Source organism: Cynocephalus volans, chromosome 10 (genome assembly GCF_027409185.1).
Source record: "Cynocephalus volans isolate mCynVol1 chromosome 10, mCynVol1.pri, whole genome shotgun sequence".
Lineage (NCBI taxonomy): Eukaryota > Metazoa > Chordata > Mammalia > Dermoptera > Cynocephalidae > Cynocephalus > Cynocephalus volans.
Window position 1 is genome coordinate 6,505,435 of NC_084469.1, and position 14,935 is coordinate 6,520,369.

Below are 14,935 nucleotides of genomic sequence, written 5' to 3' on the forward strand. Positions count from 1 at the left end.
GCTGTCAGGGATTCCGGCCCTCTTCCCCTCTTCCTTCATGGCTCCATCAGACTGGGTCTGGAAGGGTTAATAAGGACGTGCATCAAAGGAGTTATTTTTACAGCAACAACCTTCTAAGCCAGATAGAGACACTCCCCCCGCCAAGGGGGACCCCCAGCCTCCCCTACCCCATCTCGGCTCTCCCTCCGGAAACCCTCGGGGCAGAAGCACTGTAAGGGGGATGAAAGAGACCGGGCCGCAGGGCGGCTCCGGAGGCGCTTTTATGTCGCTGTTCCCAGGCGCTAAGGACGTGTCCGGACAGCTACCCGCAGCGCCCAGGGCCGGCCCTCTCCACTCCGGGGACACGCTCTCTTCCAGCCTGTCCCCTCCACCCCAGCCGCGGTAGGGGTGTCCCACCCCAACCCCCCAGCCCAGGGGCGAGTGAAATAGTGAGGAAGGGGAGAATGGAGGGGCACGCACGGCTCCTCCCGGCCCTGCCAAACGCGTCCCGTCCAGTCCCAGAGACTAAAAACCCCTAGCGCCCCGTCCCCTGTCCCCGCACTTTTCTTCCCCCTCAATAAATAACCACCTTCCCCTCTTACTCAAGCCGCCCCGAGGACGTCAGACCCGGGGACTCTCTTCCGATGCCCCCAGGAGACCAGCAGGGAGGCGGTACCCAGGAGCTCAGTTGGAGGGAGCCGAGCTGCCCTCGGCCTCCCGTTTGCCCTTGCCCCCGGGGGGCTCCACCGCACCGCCGGCCTTGCCCTCGCCCGGGGCCGCCCCGGCAGCCTCCTCTTTGGCTCCCTCGTGGGTTTTCATGTGCTTGGCCAGGTGGTCGCTGCGCATGAAGACTCGGCTGCAGACCGCACAAGGGAACTTCTTGGTGCCCGTGTGGGTCTGGAGGTGGCGCTGCAGCTCGTCGGAGCGCGTGAAGCGCTTGCCGCAGAAGAGCCAGTTGCACACGAAGGGACGGTCGCCGCTGTGCCAGCGCAGGTGCGCCTTCAGGTGCGACGTCTTGGCGTAGGCTTTCCCGCAGCCGGGGATGTGGCAATTGTGCAAATGCTTCTTCTTGCCCCCATCGGGCCCGCATGGAGCCCCCAGTCGCTCCGCTTCCAGGCAGTTGGGGCAGCGACACACGGTCTGGCCTGAGCTGCGGGGCACTGACCGTCGAGAACCTTTGGGCCGGGTCGCCCCGTCCAGACTGGCATCCAGCCCCTGGGACTCCGGGGCTGCCGCTTCCAAGGCCTTAGCCCCGTCGGGCGGCCCCAGGAGGTGCTGCCCTCCGGCGGCCGGGAGGAGGTGGTGCGGGTGAGGGTGGGGCGGTGGGGCACAAAGCTGGTGGTCTCCGACGTAGCCCCCCAAGCCAGCCTGAAGCGCCCCGGGGTGGCCAGGTGAGGTCAGCGCGCCCTGAGTGTGGGGGAGGTCCATCCAGCTGGTGCCCGGATGAAGGTCCCACCACGAGCCATCCTCCGTGCCTGGATGAGTGGGCCGGAACCATGATTCGTAATGGTGTGACATGTCCGGCTGCAGGAGCTTGGAAAAGGGTCCTGGAGCCAATGGACTGTCGCTTTCCAGGTCCTCGCAGGTTACCCGCGAGGAGGCCCCCGGCAGCTCATAGCCCTGTGAGAAGTCCACCTCCGGGCCCAACGGGAGGCTCTGCAGCTCTCCAGGCTGCAGCGGGGAGGGGTAATCCCCGGCCTCCGGGCTCGTGTGGCCCTGGTATGTCTGGAGGGGCTGCAGGTCGAGGCGCGGCGGGGAGGCGTGAGGCGCGTCCGTGTGCTGGCTGCCCAGAGAGCCGCAGACAGCGGTTAGCATTGCCGGGATCCGGGGTGGGGTGGGGGGCAGGGACGGTCAGGGGCACCTCAGATGGGACCTACAGGAGGCAAAGAAAAGAAGTAAGGAAAGTAACCAGCTCATTTTCTGTTTCAACCTAGATCTGCTGCCTGCAAAGTGCTCCTCTGGCCCTCAGGTGAAAAAGAGGGATGCACCCCTGGGTAGGGACTAAAGATCAGTTAAGAGAATTTGGGAGTGCTAGAAAGGGTTGAGAATGTGAGGTTCTCCGCCAAGGGCAGCGGATGATGATTCTAGGTGATTCCTCCCATAGGACCTAGCTCATCCCTGGAGTTGGGCTGGTCCCAGACTGGTAAGTAGGATACATCTACATTACAGTGCTACAACCATCCCCATCCCAGCTGTCCAGGCCAGAGCAAGGGGCAGTAGCATTTCTCCCCTGCAGACCTACTGCCAGCCCCAGTGTAGGATGCAGACCCATCTCAGCTTCCCCAGGTTTAACTCAGGACACAGATGGGGCAAGGGTAGTGGTCTGTTTCTGAAACCCGAAGCTTCAAATGACCTGCCCTCCAGAAAGCCCAAAGCAGGTCCTGAGTACTTGGAGAAAGAGCCTTTGTGCCATGGCCGAGGCACATTCAGTGAGAAAGAACATTTCACCTCTCTACGCTACTCCCCTCAGCTCCCTGCCTGGCCTGGTTGCCTTGGCCCCCCCAAACCTACTCCTACGCCTGGCCCTCACACCATTCTCTCGGGCAGAGACTTCACCTCCCTGGAGTGCAGCTGCAGTGCCAGTTTCCAGGGGAGTTCCACACCAGGGCTGGCGACTCTGGCTGCTACCCATGCCCTTCTCCAAGCTAGGGGAGACCGAGCTATAAAGCTGAGAGGGGTCGGCTTCCCCAGAGAAGGTAGTCAGCCCAAGAAGAGCTTGCCAGTCAAGCACAGGAAGCTATGAATGCCACCCCCTTAAGGGATGCAGGGTCAGAGTGCGGGAAGAGGAGAGCAATGAGAGAAGCCATAATTACAGAACTGAAGAGCAAGAATAGCCCAAAGAGATTATATAAGGGGGTGCATCCCAAGCACAGATAATTTTTAGAAGCCCCCCCCACCATGGCTCTAACATTCAGCCAAGTGTCGAGGACCACTGCTCCAGGCCAACCCTGTTATTTTAAAGAATAAGAAAGTGAGGCTAAATTTGGAGCAGTGACTTGGACAAGGATTTTCATCTACTCATTCAGTCAACAAACATGTACCGCGGAGCTCCTCTGTGAACCAGGCCTCCCCACTCCTGGTCTGTTACTATTTCCCTAAATCACGACACTCTCCCCCACCCCTTTCTCGACCACATATCTGTGACTTGAAGGTCCCCGTCTTCTCACCCCCTCTCCCTAAGGACGGGGCCCCTGGTGTCTCAGGTGTGTGGGTTTGCGTGCTTAGGACTTCTCTGATGGTGGGGGATTTAGGGCAGGGTCTTTTCCTCCCCAAAGCCGGGCTCCGCTGACCTTACCACCTTCTGCCTCTGGGACCAGGGAGGTGGCACTGGTGGTTAGGGAGAGGGAGGGAAGGGAGGACTGGGGCGCCTACTCAGGCTCCTGCTGCCTCACCACAAGAAAGGAAGGGGGTGAAGCGGCAGGAACGGAGCCTCAGGCGGGGGCGGGACAGGCTAGAAGGGACTGGGCGGGAGCGGTGGGGCCTGGGACCCTAATAGCTTTTGGCGCCTGGCAACTGCCCCAGGGGCTGGGGGCTGGGGAGGCAAGGACGACCCGGGCTCCAGAGTGGCCCCTCCGGACAGAGATCCCGAGAGCCCAGGCCTAGGATGCAATGGCCGGCTACCAAGGCTTCAGGAGAGAAGAGAGCAGGGCGCGCACCCGGGCTTCCCGCTGCCCCGGCGCGGGAGGGCGGGCAGAGACACCCTTATTCCCTATTCCGCCGGCGGCCTCCCCGGGTCACCGGCGCTCAGGGGGTCGGGACTTCCACACTCGCGGCTCTCCACGTTGCAGTGCTCCGGTTGTCCCAGTCGCTCCCGTTCCCCCAGTTTCCAACCTCCTCCGTCCCTCCAGTCTCTCCCGTCCGCGCTGTTCTTCCCCCGTCGGGGCTCTAAGCTCAGATCCTGTAGGACCACCCCGTCCCTGGGCCATGGGAGGCGGCGGCGCGTTCGGAGCGCGTGTTCCCGACAGGATCTCGAGGCGCGCCCCCGCGGCCACCCCAGCCCGGGTCCTACCTCGAGGCTGCGCGCGGGCTCCGGGCGCGGCTGGCGGCTGCGCTACCGACGGGCGCTCATGGGCCCTGCGCGCCGGCGGGCTCTGCAGCGGCGAAGGGCAGGAGCCAGGGCGAGCGCGGGCCGCGAGCAGACCGGCGGCGGCGGCGGTGAGAGCCGGCGGCAGGGCGGAGAGGAGCGAGGCCGGCTCCGCCCGTGACTCAGCCGCGCGCTCTGCCTCCGTCCGCTCCCCTGCGCTCCTTTTTCCCCAACTCGCGGCCCCGCCCACCTCACCTGCGGCCGCCTTTAACCCTTGCGGGCTCGGCGGGTCGAGAGGCCCAGCCCGGCCCGCGAGGAGGGGGCGGGCGGGCGTGGGGAGGGGCGGCTCACGAGGCCGCATCCCACCCGCTGCCGCGCTCCTCCCCGGTCCCCTCCACTCCCAGGTCCTGAGACCCGCCCCATCGGGTGCAAAACTGCCCTGGAGCTGGCTCGGTCTGGCGGGGGACGCGGGACTCGGATCCTGGGGCAGTGCGGGAGCGCGTGGGTCCTGGGGGCGGTGAGGAGCTACGCTCAGGGCGCCGCTTGCCTCGACAGCCCTTGACCCTCCCGCCCAGGCTGGGCAGCGACACCCCGGAACTGAGAGGGGGCAGGAGTGGGCGCCAAGCGTGTGTCCGATCCACTTACTCCCGGGCCCAGGCCGAGAGAGATCTGTCTTGGCGGCCCACCGTCACCATTCCCCGCCGCTCCTCTCCGCCGCCACGCTCCCCTGTCCTGTTCCTTCTTGCTTTCCGCCTCTCGCTCTCTGGCTACTTCCCCTTCTGGGCGACCACCTCCTTCTCCGGTCCCGTGCCCCCCACACCCCACCCCACTTGCCAGCCTCTGCCTGCCCCCACTTGTCTCCCAGGCCCCCTTGGCTCTCGGTCGCCACCTCCCTTTGGGCAGCAACCCCAGCGCCTCCTAAGTCCGCCTCTCAGACGCGCCTCCCTCCAGCCCTTCCTCTCGGTCCCCAAGGTGCTCAGCCTACGCAGGACACCCTCACCCTCTCGCCCTGCTGCACCCGGTTCTGAAGGTTGGGCAGGCGCCTGAATGGCCCTGGGAAGGGACATTTCTGGAAAGAATTAAGCAACCCCTTGCCACCACTCCTTCCTGATTCCCACCTGAATATCTAAACCCAAGGTTCATAACTTTGGGGAAGGGTCTTGTATCCCCTTGAAAAAACAAATGCACATACGCAGTACAACATTCTGGTGAAGTTCCAGGGCATTCGTGGCGCTCATGTAAGAAGTTCTCTCAAGGCCGGCCGGTGGCTCACTCGGGAGAGTGCGGTGCTGATAACACCAAGGCCACGGGTTCGGATCCTATATAAGGATCGCCGGTTTGCTCACTGGCTGAGCGTGGTGCTGACAACACCAAGTCAAGCGTTAAGATCCCCTTACGGGTCATCTTTAAAAAAAAAAAAAGAAAATTCTCCCAAGATCCGGATCGGTGGAGTTCCTCCAAACCCACTAAACGCTTGTGGACAGAAGAGTGCCCCCGTTTCCCCGCCTGGCTGGTGGGTGCGCAGAGGTAGCGCGGTGCTCACTTCTCGGTTGGTGGCTCCCATGCCCGCTGCGTTGACCCTCAGGGTGATCGGTTTCTGTATTTCTTTCCTTGCACGGGTACGCGCTTTGCCACTGGCTTTTTAAAATTTCGTTTTTGTCTTTACAGTCGATTTCATACAGCCAGACTGGAATTTAGGTTGATTTAATCTTGCCTCTTCAGCCCCCGTTCCACCCCCATTGGTTTACCTGTCCTGCATTCCGGTTTGGGACACACTGGAAGTGTGACCATAAATTAGCTAAACTGAGTCCACGAGCCACGTGAAAATCAGTCGCTGCATGCGTGCATGTGGTTCCCCCAAACATGCGTGTTCTTATCCAGAGTCAATGTCTAATTCACGTGTGCATCTTTTTCTTTTCTAAAGCTCAATTCCCTCATCTGGACAACCTGGGTACAAGTTGGAAGGGTTTCCTGGGGCTTAAAGGAATTGATGTACCTAAAATATTTAGCCTGTGGGGCCCCTGGTAAGCACAGGGTGAATGGAAGATATCCTTGCTATAATTATTGAATAAATTGGCTCCCAGCAAATGTTTGTTGGATTAAGGTATGTTCACAAAGATCTTTGGACTAGAAATAGACGGGCTTAAATTCTAGCGCCAGACCTGCACTTGCTAAACTGACCCGGGAGGGCCAGGTTGTTAAGCCGCAGTTTCTCCTTCAGCGAAAGGCGGTAAAAGCACCTGCTCTGCTGGGTGAAAAATAGGCATTTGGAAGCGCAAAGAGGTCTCCTGGATGTCAGGGATTGAGATTCCTGATAAATCAGGATTTTCTTCTTCCCAGCATTTGGGATCTCGAGATGTAGATTCACAAGAACTGCTCTGGATCATTGTGGCCATTGCAAAATTGACAACCCTCTTTATCCATGCGGTTTTATCTACGTTTACTCAGCCTGCAAATCCTGGCTAGTTGGGTGTGCACCCCAGTTTACAGCCATGCCCAGAAGGGAGTTAGGGGCTCATCATGTCTGGAACAGAGCCCTTTGACCTGACTGGGATGACTCTGGTTCCTGTGTGAAGACAGATTCGACCCCTCAACCTTCCTACCTCCTCCTCCCGCCACCGGCTGTTGCCACGTCTACTGCTCTTAAGGTGCTAATGCCTACGCAGGGGTCTGACTCCAGGTGGGGGATACCAAGTCCCCTCTCCCACTTATAGGTGCCAGATTTTCTTATAGGTGACCATTTCTCAGCCCCTTCCGTATTCACCTGGAAAGCAACCAGGAAAGAGAATCCAGCCCAAGGATGCAGACACGCCCCCCCTTTCACCCTAAGCCCCCTTTAATCCTACCCAGCCCTGACCAGACCTGCAGCCACGTGGGGTTCCCAGGAGCAAAGACCCTCCACCTGCCTGTGGCTCATCAACTTGAAATTCAACAATAGCGAAGTTGTTTCTGGAAACTCAGCTATTCTGATGTCCTGCCCTGTCTAGATTTGTGCTTCTGATGCAGGGTACTGTCACTATCTTGCTTCCAGTCCTCTTCTACTTTAGTTCCTCAGCTTCCAACCTTTTCAGTTTCCTCCTTGCTAGATGTTCTTCTACCACATGATGGCCATGGTCTGATGTTGACGTGACCACCAAAGTCACCACAGCCCATATTCTTATCTCAATTCAGAATTTAACAACTCTGCCCACTGTGTCTCCTACACAAACTAAGATCTTCCCCAGGGCCATTTCTGCTCCTCTCCCTTATTTTCTCGAAGGGGTAAATAGATTTCCATCACAAGTTTCCAGTTCCTATTCCTGCCGTCCCTTTCCTTCTCTAGCCTCATTTACAGTCAGTAATCCTTTTTGTATGTGGAGCAGCTTTATTAGTCTGCACATTCATCATAACCAGCATTTATTTATTGAGCTCCGACTATGTTCCAGGCACTTTACACAAATATCTCTAATTCTCATGAGCATGCAGCAAAGTAATTATGATTATTTCCGTTGTACAGATGAGGAAGTCAAGGATCAAAGAAGTTAAATGACCTGCCCAAGATTACAGAGCTGTGAAAACGAAAAAAAAAAAAAGAGAGAGATGACAGAGCTGTTAAAAGACAGAGGAGGACACTGAGTCCAGGTCTGTCAGGCTCCAAACCTGTGTTCTGCCTGCTCTTCCATCTGGCCTCACTATGGCAGAGGGGATGGCCCTGGGAATCTGGCTCCCCTAGATCCTGAAGGAAGAGAGGACAACATTCTTAAATTGATCCCTCCATCCTAAGTCCAGTAGGACAAACTGATCCCATCTTGAATTTCTGGGACAAGTCACACGCTACACCAATGGCCCCTTTCAAACCTCAACTGTCCTGTAGAGATTGCACTATGAGAATATCAAAGCTGGTCTGCCTGTAAAAATGGCCTACTCAAAGCCCTCATTATCCTGGCAGTAAAACTGAACGCTAGAACAGGGAGGTGAGTAGCTCGAAGTCACACAGCAAGTTAGAAGCAGAGCAGGGACCAGACCCCAGTCTCCTAATTCCTGGTTTCCTAGTTGCTCATTCTCTCCTGTACTCCCAATTCTCACATCCAAGCTACACTTCCAAGACTGCAAGCTGGTGACTCCGAACACCAACACATTCCTCCTTAACCCTTTTCTCCCCACCCCACTCTCCCAGGTTCCTGGAAAACTGGGCAGAGTCCAGAGCTAGGGTCAAATAGTTTTATTCTATTCATACAACACTTATTGAAGGTTTACCTAGGGCCAAGCACCAGGCTAGACACTAATCCTAGTATAAACCCAAATGTTACTAGCATCCACCATTCTTTTTCAGTCAAGAAGATGGACAAAGCTGCGGGCAGTGCATCTGTATATTGGTGGGCATGGATCCTCATGCCCATGGCACACATCATGCCTGTGTGTACCTGTGGACTTGAGTGTAGGGAATCTGTCCTCTCTCCTCCATCAGAGAGGGAGTTCCCCACAGGACAGGTAAGGTTTCTCCCTTACCACCTCTGCAGGTGTTCTGTCATTCTCGAATTTGTGTGGTGAGTGTGTGTGTCCTATATGCCTATTAATATTTTCCCATCCTTTCTGTCGGAATAAGGTCCCCAGTCCTGAGTTCCTGCCCCACTTCTCTCCCAGATTCTGCCCAGCTCAGTCACATCCAAGAGAACTCTTCAGTTCTCCATGCAGACCCCACCAAGATCTCCCTCTTATCTCCCCCTCCCTGATTCAGGAAGAATCAAGCCTTCTCTGTGATCCCCACTTTAGAGTGGAGACCTGATCCTCTTTGTGGAGGTCCCCTGTACCGGACAGGGAACAGCCTCTCTTACCAGTCCATGGAGCCCAGAGCTGGCAGCGGCAGTGAGGGGCAAGTGGCGGTGATAAAAGAGCCAGGCTTTATAAAGGAGGCGACTGTCAGAGCCAAAGGGGGAGGCGAGAGATGCGGGCAGGGATGCTGCCAAGTCCTCACGGCCTCGGAAGCTTTTAGGATAATCCAGGAAACAGTGGCCCCGGCTCTCCTGGGGGAGTGGTAGGGGGTGAGATCTGAGTCTCTGAGTTCTGCCAGGAAAGGAGGATTTCAGCTGTAAGAGGCAGCTGGGGGCGGGGGGTGGGGGATCAGGACTTCCTTCCTTCCCCAGAGTTGGATGGGCAGTGGGAGAGGGACAAAGCAGTTCTTGCGGGATGGAGGAAATGAGAGCATTGCTAGGGGAGAGAGCTGGAACAACTGGAAATCTCCAAATTCCACCCCCATCTTTTTGAGGTTTCCTCCATGGACTTGGTGGAAAGGGAAGAAGTTCCACTTTTAAGACTTGAAATACACACACACACACACACACACACACACACACACACACACACACACGCACGCACGCACGCACACACACCCCGAGCTCCAAGCCAGTCCTTCCCTGCAGAGCTCTGTGTCAGGATTGTTGGTCATTCCAGTGGGTCTCTTGCACCCTGTGAGAACTTCGTCCCTCCCTCTCCCTTTTCATCCCCTGTTCAGATGCCCACTTTCCAACTTGGATCCCCCAGGAGGATCCAGTGTAATCCATCTTTAGGACCTGGGATCTCTAACTGTCAGATGGGGAGGGAGATCATCCCCTTGACTCAGGATGGGGTGGGGCAGCTTGGGATGGACAAGAGACCACTTAAGACCAGAGGTAGCGCCCAGCTGAGAACTTTTATAGACAGCTCAGGACTCCTAGAACTCCAGGAGAGAGAAGGGGCTGGGAAGGTGGCCTGGAAAAGGGAGAGGAGGCCTGGAGGTGGATTTAGGGGGAGCCCCTATGTCCCCAACTACAGTATTTACATGAGCCTAATTCTAAGGTGGTTGTAACTTTAGGCATATTGGCAACAGGAGCATATCCTTCCAGAGAGGGACAGAAGGCCTGGAAGGAGAAAGGAGATGGAACAGAGTAAGACTGGTTTCCCAACACTCTCTGCTGCTGGGAATTCTGACCCATATAGGAGAGTGGCCTGGGGACTTTTCACAGGATCACATCCCATTTCCTGCCATAGCCCAATGCCCTTGGCACTAAGGACAGGAGCTGTTCACCCCCTCTACACACACACATGGAAACCAGCACCCCAAGGCTTGCATACTCCCTCCCTCCCACAGGGCGAGCTAGGGACTCTTCACCCCAAACGCTTCTCCTCTGCACCCAAAGCAATCTCTAGACTGGGGATTCCCGGTCCCTTCATTAACTTTTCAGTAATTATCCTGCAAAGGTCCTGACAGGTCCTTCCTCTCCCCATTTCAGAGATGAGAACATTGAGGCTCTTAAGAGGTAGAAGCTCAGGAGAAAGCCACCCATCAAGCAGGAGAGGACACAGTGGTGGGGGGCTCAGGAGGCAGAGCTGCACGCCCTCCTTCAATCCTAGGCAAAATTGAAAGGACAGGGCCGGCACAACTCCCTGGGGGAACCCAGGCGTCAGGACTGAGGCAGACTCCAGGGAGGGGCTTCCCTGTCCCTCCCCACCTTCCAGCTCAGAAAATCAGAAAGGGGGGGGGCAAGCTGCAGAGACCACACAGGTGGAGTAAATAATGTTAATACGGGAGCATTATCACCAGGGCATTTCCTCATGGATAAATGTCTCAAATACCAAAGGATGCCTCCAAATTATAGTTAATTACAGAGTTGATTTGCATAAATTATAAGGTGAGCATACAAATTCTTTCAATCGGTTCCATATGCTTAGGTAGCAGGTCGAGTCCAAAAGATGGGAGACTCTTGGGGTGGGGGGAGTTTGGGAGAGGAAAAAGACCCAGCCCTTGCCCTGGACCTGTTGGCCCGCACACCTTTGGATCGGTAAGGGTGTATGGAGACCCTGGCTGGTTTGTGGGCGGGGAGCAATGAACATAACCAGGACCCTACTTGGCAGGAACCCCCCTTGCCCCCTTCATCCGCACCTCTGAACAATGTGCTTTCCCACCAACTGATGATGGGCGGGAGAGGTGAGGTAGGAAAGCCAGGGGTGGGCACAGTGGGGCCTATAGCTGCAGACTGGGTGGTGGGACTCTGGAGTCCTGGTTTCTAGCCTTCAGAGGAAGAAGCGGGAGGGGGCTAGAGGAAGCTGAAGGTCCAGAAGGGTTAATGGTAGATTCAGGCCCCCTCTCTTGCTCTCAGCTCCCCCTGGAGCCACCTCCACCACCCCACCCCCAGCTCTAGCTCGCTCCCAGAGCCAGCCCTGGATCTCAGGTTTGATGTTGCCGCTGCCTGCACTTTCCAGGTGGCTCCTCAGCGGCTCAGACTCCCAGACTTTTGTCTCCAGTGCCTGGGCCCATTTCCTCTGCCCTCGCCTCCCAGTCCCCCACCTCCTTGCCCCCCACCCCCAGCTGCTAAGACTCTACTTCCTTCTCCAGCTCTCTAATTTGTCCCTCCCTCCCTCCCTCCAGCCCCATCCTCAGAGGCCTGTCTCCTACTCTTCTTCCCTCATCTTTCCCCTCCTTGCCCAGCCCCCCTCCCCCAAAGATCCCAGGTCTCCCCATACTCAGCTGTCAGCTTTCCTTTCCCCGCCCACCAACTGCTCTCTGCTGCCCACGCTGCTCTCCCTCCCACCCCCAAACTTTCCTGCTTGCACTATCCCCCAGATCCTTACTGCATGCAGTTCTCTAATGTTTCTCCACTAACTTGTTCCAAAGGCAGGAGCTACTGCCTTTAGCTTGGGTTAGCTTGGGTGGGGAGAGGAAGGCTGGGCTAACGTCCCCCAGATGTGTGTGAATGCGAGTTTTACCTTTGTCTTCTCATCCTAGAGTCAGAGAGAGAGAGAGAAGAGAATGAAGAAAGAGACTAAAACAGTGCCTGGTGCTTAGTAAAAATGTTTAACAAATATTCGTTGAGTGAGTGAATGAATGAATGAATGCAGCAGAGATGAGCACTGGTCTGTGAAAATTCTGGGGAAGTGCTAACTTGATGACAGGAATTACGTCTTGTCTGGATTATTTTTTAGGTCTCTTATAGGCTTTCTGCCACTTCTGTGCCTACCCACCTAAGCTGTCCAGCAGACCACTAACAGATTAATCACCCTAAAAGGCCACTTCATCTCCAGCACACCGAGCAGCTCCCCCATGCTGACTTGACATCCAAGACCTTCGTACTCGGTCTCCTTTGCCTTTGCAGCCTTCACTTTCGTTGGTCCTCGGACAAACTCTGTAGCCCAGCCCAACAGAGCTTATGTTCACCAAACATGCCAGCCTTCCTACTTTTGCTCAAACCATTTCCACCCCTGGCACCCCATCCCTGCCTTAGGAAAACACATGGTCATTCTGGCTCCTAGCTCAAAGGGAGTTTTCTCTTTTTTTTTTTTTTTGGAAGTGAGGGGTGGGTGACGGCTGGTCGGCTGGTCGGTATGGGATCTGAACCCTTGACCTTGGTGTTGCAATGTTGCAAGGCTGGGCCAAGGCTGTGCTCTAACCAGGTGAACTAACCGACCAGCCCTATGAAGTCTTCTCTTATCGGCACATCACTGGCTTGCTCCTCTTGGGACTTCCTTAGAGCTTATCACCTCATGCTCTGTTCCCATGGGTTTGTCTTCTTATCTTCCCTACTGGCTGGTAGGCTCCTTGAGGGCAAGGACTATATTCTTTACATGACACACAGTCCTCAGCCCAGTGCCTTTCTTTGAGAAGGGGGTGGATAAGCTATGGCTGAGTGATTTAGAGAAATGTCTCCCTCAAATCCAAGCTTCCAGAAGCTCCTCAGTTGGGGAGGGCAGCAGCAATGAAGGCAGGAGCCTGGCTCAGGTGGGAAGACAGACACACAGGAGCCTTGAGAGCCAAAGATCCATGCAGAAATCAAACACAGCTTCCTTGCCATCCCCTCCTTGCCCTCCCCACTGGCCCTGGTATGAGGTGGGGGTAGAAGAACCTAGCAAGGTATTGGGGACATGCAGGGTTGGGGTGAGGACTGAGGGAGGTGAGGTCCCCACCTTTGCCAGCTTGCTTGGAACAAGAAATTAGAGGTTTGGAACAAAAGGAGCAAGGGCAGTGAGTGGGAGCTGGAGAAAGGGATGGCTGGGTGCAGCCATGGGGGAAGGCAGAGGCAGAAAAAGCAGAATACCTTTTGTCCGCCTGTGAGAAGTTAAAATTCTTCTTATAAGGGTGGGAGATCCTGATCATGTCATGCCTCAGCTCAAAAACATTCAATAGCTCCCCATTACCTACAGAAGAAAATCCATGCTCTTTGGCCTGGAATTTAAACTCCATTCTCCATCTGGCCTCAGCCTACTTTTCCAGCCACATCTCTTCCCACTCCCCAGGTTGCGGCTGCAGGAAGCTTTTACTCCATCCTATCTGGCCACATAATTTCACATCCCATACTATTCCTTGTATGAAATGCTCTTCTCCATTTCCCTTCCTGATGAGCTCCTATCGACCTTTTGAAGCCCAAGTCATATGTCTCTCTCCTCTGAAAAGCCTTCTCCAGTTCTACAAATTACCCTTTTCTGTGCACCCAGAGTCCTAAAATACAGGGGGATTTATGCAGTCCAATGGGTGACATTGTTAGTTGTGTGGCAGATCGTGAGCTCATTGAGGGATTGGAATTTTCTCTGTTCATCTTTGTATCCCCCAGTGTCTCACACAGTGATGAGTATTGGGTGTGCAATAAATATATGCTGTACTGTGTTGAAATGCATCCTTTGCAGTGGAGAAGGGGGTCCCAGGTCAGAGGTTGGTTAGTTCCTATAAATCTCTTTGTCTCAACCACCCAGAGTTTGCCTCATGGGCTTCAAGATGCAGCATCAAAAACATGCCCTGATCCTTCCTCTTTCACCCTGACACTATGCCCAGTGACCCGTCAGGAGCCCAAGGTCAGGGCTGGCAGACGAGGCTCAGTAAGAGGCCCAGCATCCTGTGCCCTGGCCAGCAGGGCACTGCCACCAACCTGCAGCCAGAGTCACCCAGAGAACCTCCAGCTGGATCCCACAAGAGGGGAGGCTGGGTATCAGAACCTGGCAGGCGGAATCAGTCGGGTAGGTGGGAGGGTGGGCAGTGCCCTGGAAAGGGGGCCGGTCTCATTGTTGTGGTCTGTCTGGGAGATTCCTCCCCTTTTTAATTTGCTTCCTGATTGAGGGGTTGGCTCTGCCTGCCCAGCTCCCCGTCATTATCTGCTGCCGGTGGCTCAGGTGCTGGCGAGCCTGGCGTGGCCCCTAGGTTATTACCTGGAGCTCTGGGGGTGGCAGAGGCTGCCCCTCTGGCCAGGGCGGGGGCCTGTCTGGAATCTGCCCTGATCCTACCACCCACAGGGCAGCCATCTTGATGCCTAGTGCAGGGGACACACTCACTCGGTGGGGGGCTGCTTTTATGGGAGACAGCTGGCCCCAGGGGGACTTCAAAGTCTAGAAGCTTCATCTGTCAAGTGCCTACAGTATTGATTCAAGAATCTGAGGCAGGGCTGGCCCATGGCTCACTCGGGAGAGTGTGGTGCTGATAACACCAAGGCCACGGGTTCGGATCCTATATAGGGATCGCTGGTTCGCTCACTGGCTGAGCGTGGTGACAACACCAAGCCAAGGGTTAAGATCCGCTTACCGGTCATCTTTAAAAAAAAAAAAGAATCTGAGGCAGATAAAACCTGGAAGGTGAAGCACCCAGAGTCTGAGCCATTCCTCAAAGGCTAGTGAAAAGAATTGAAGTTAGACATCAAGAAGAACTTCCCAGCCATGTTAGGAACAAGAAAGAAAGAAAAGTGAAGCTTGGTGATTCCCACCCTGCATCCTCCCTGCTCTGCAGGGTTCAGGAAACCAAGAGTCATAGAGGGAAAGGAGTGTCACTGCTCTATGAACCTGGATCAACTAGAACCCAACACCTAGGAACTTCCTGGAATGCATGAGAAGGGACTCAGGCTCCTCATCTAGAGCCCTGGAGCATTAGAATATAGACCCGTGCTGGTGCCTTAGGGCACAGCCTAGCAACCTACGGTGGAGGGTGGAGGGGCATCCTTG

General features: G+C 55.7%; 1 protein-coding gene across 1 annotated transcript; it reads right to left on the reverse strand.

The window, feature by feature from the left end:
• Nucleotides 1–663: 663 nt before the first annotated feature.
• Nucleotides 664–1,794, reverse strand: SP6 (Sp6 transcription factor). The gene has a single exon (XM_063111725.1). It carries the CDS (start codon nucleotides 1,792–1,794, stop codon nucleotides 664–666), a length of 1,131 nt encoding a protein of 376 aa, XP_062967795.1.
• Nucleotides 1,795–14,935: the final 13,141 nt, after the last annotated feature.

What these genes read in the sequence shown, in the direction of transcription:
- SP6 (XM_063111725.1), bottom strand. Translation starts at nt 1,794, where the DNA reads ATGCTAACCGCTGTCTGCGGCTCTCTGGGCAGCCAGCACACGGACGCG.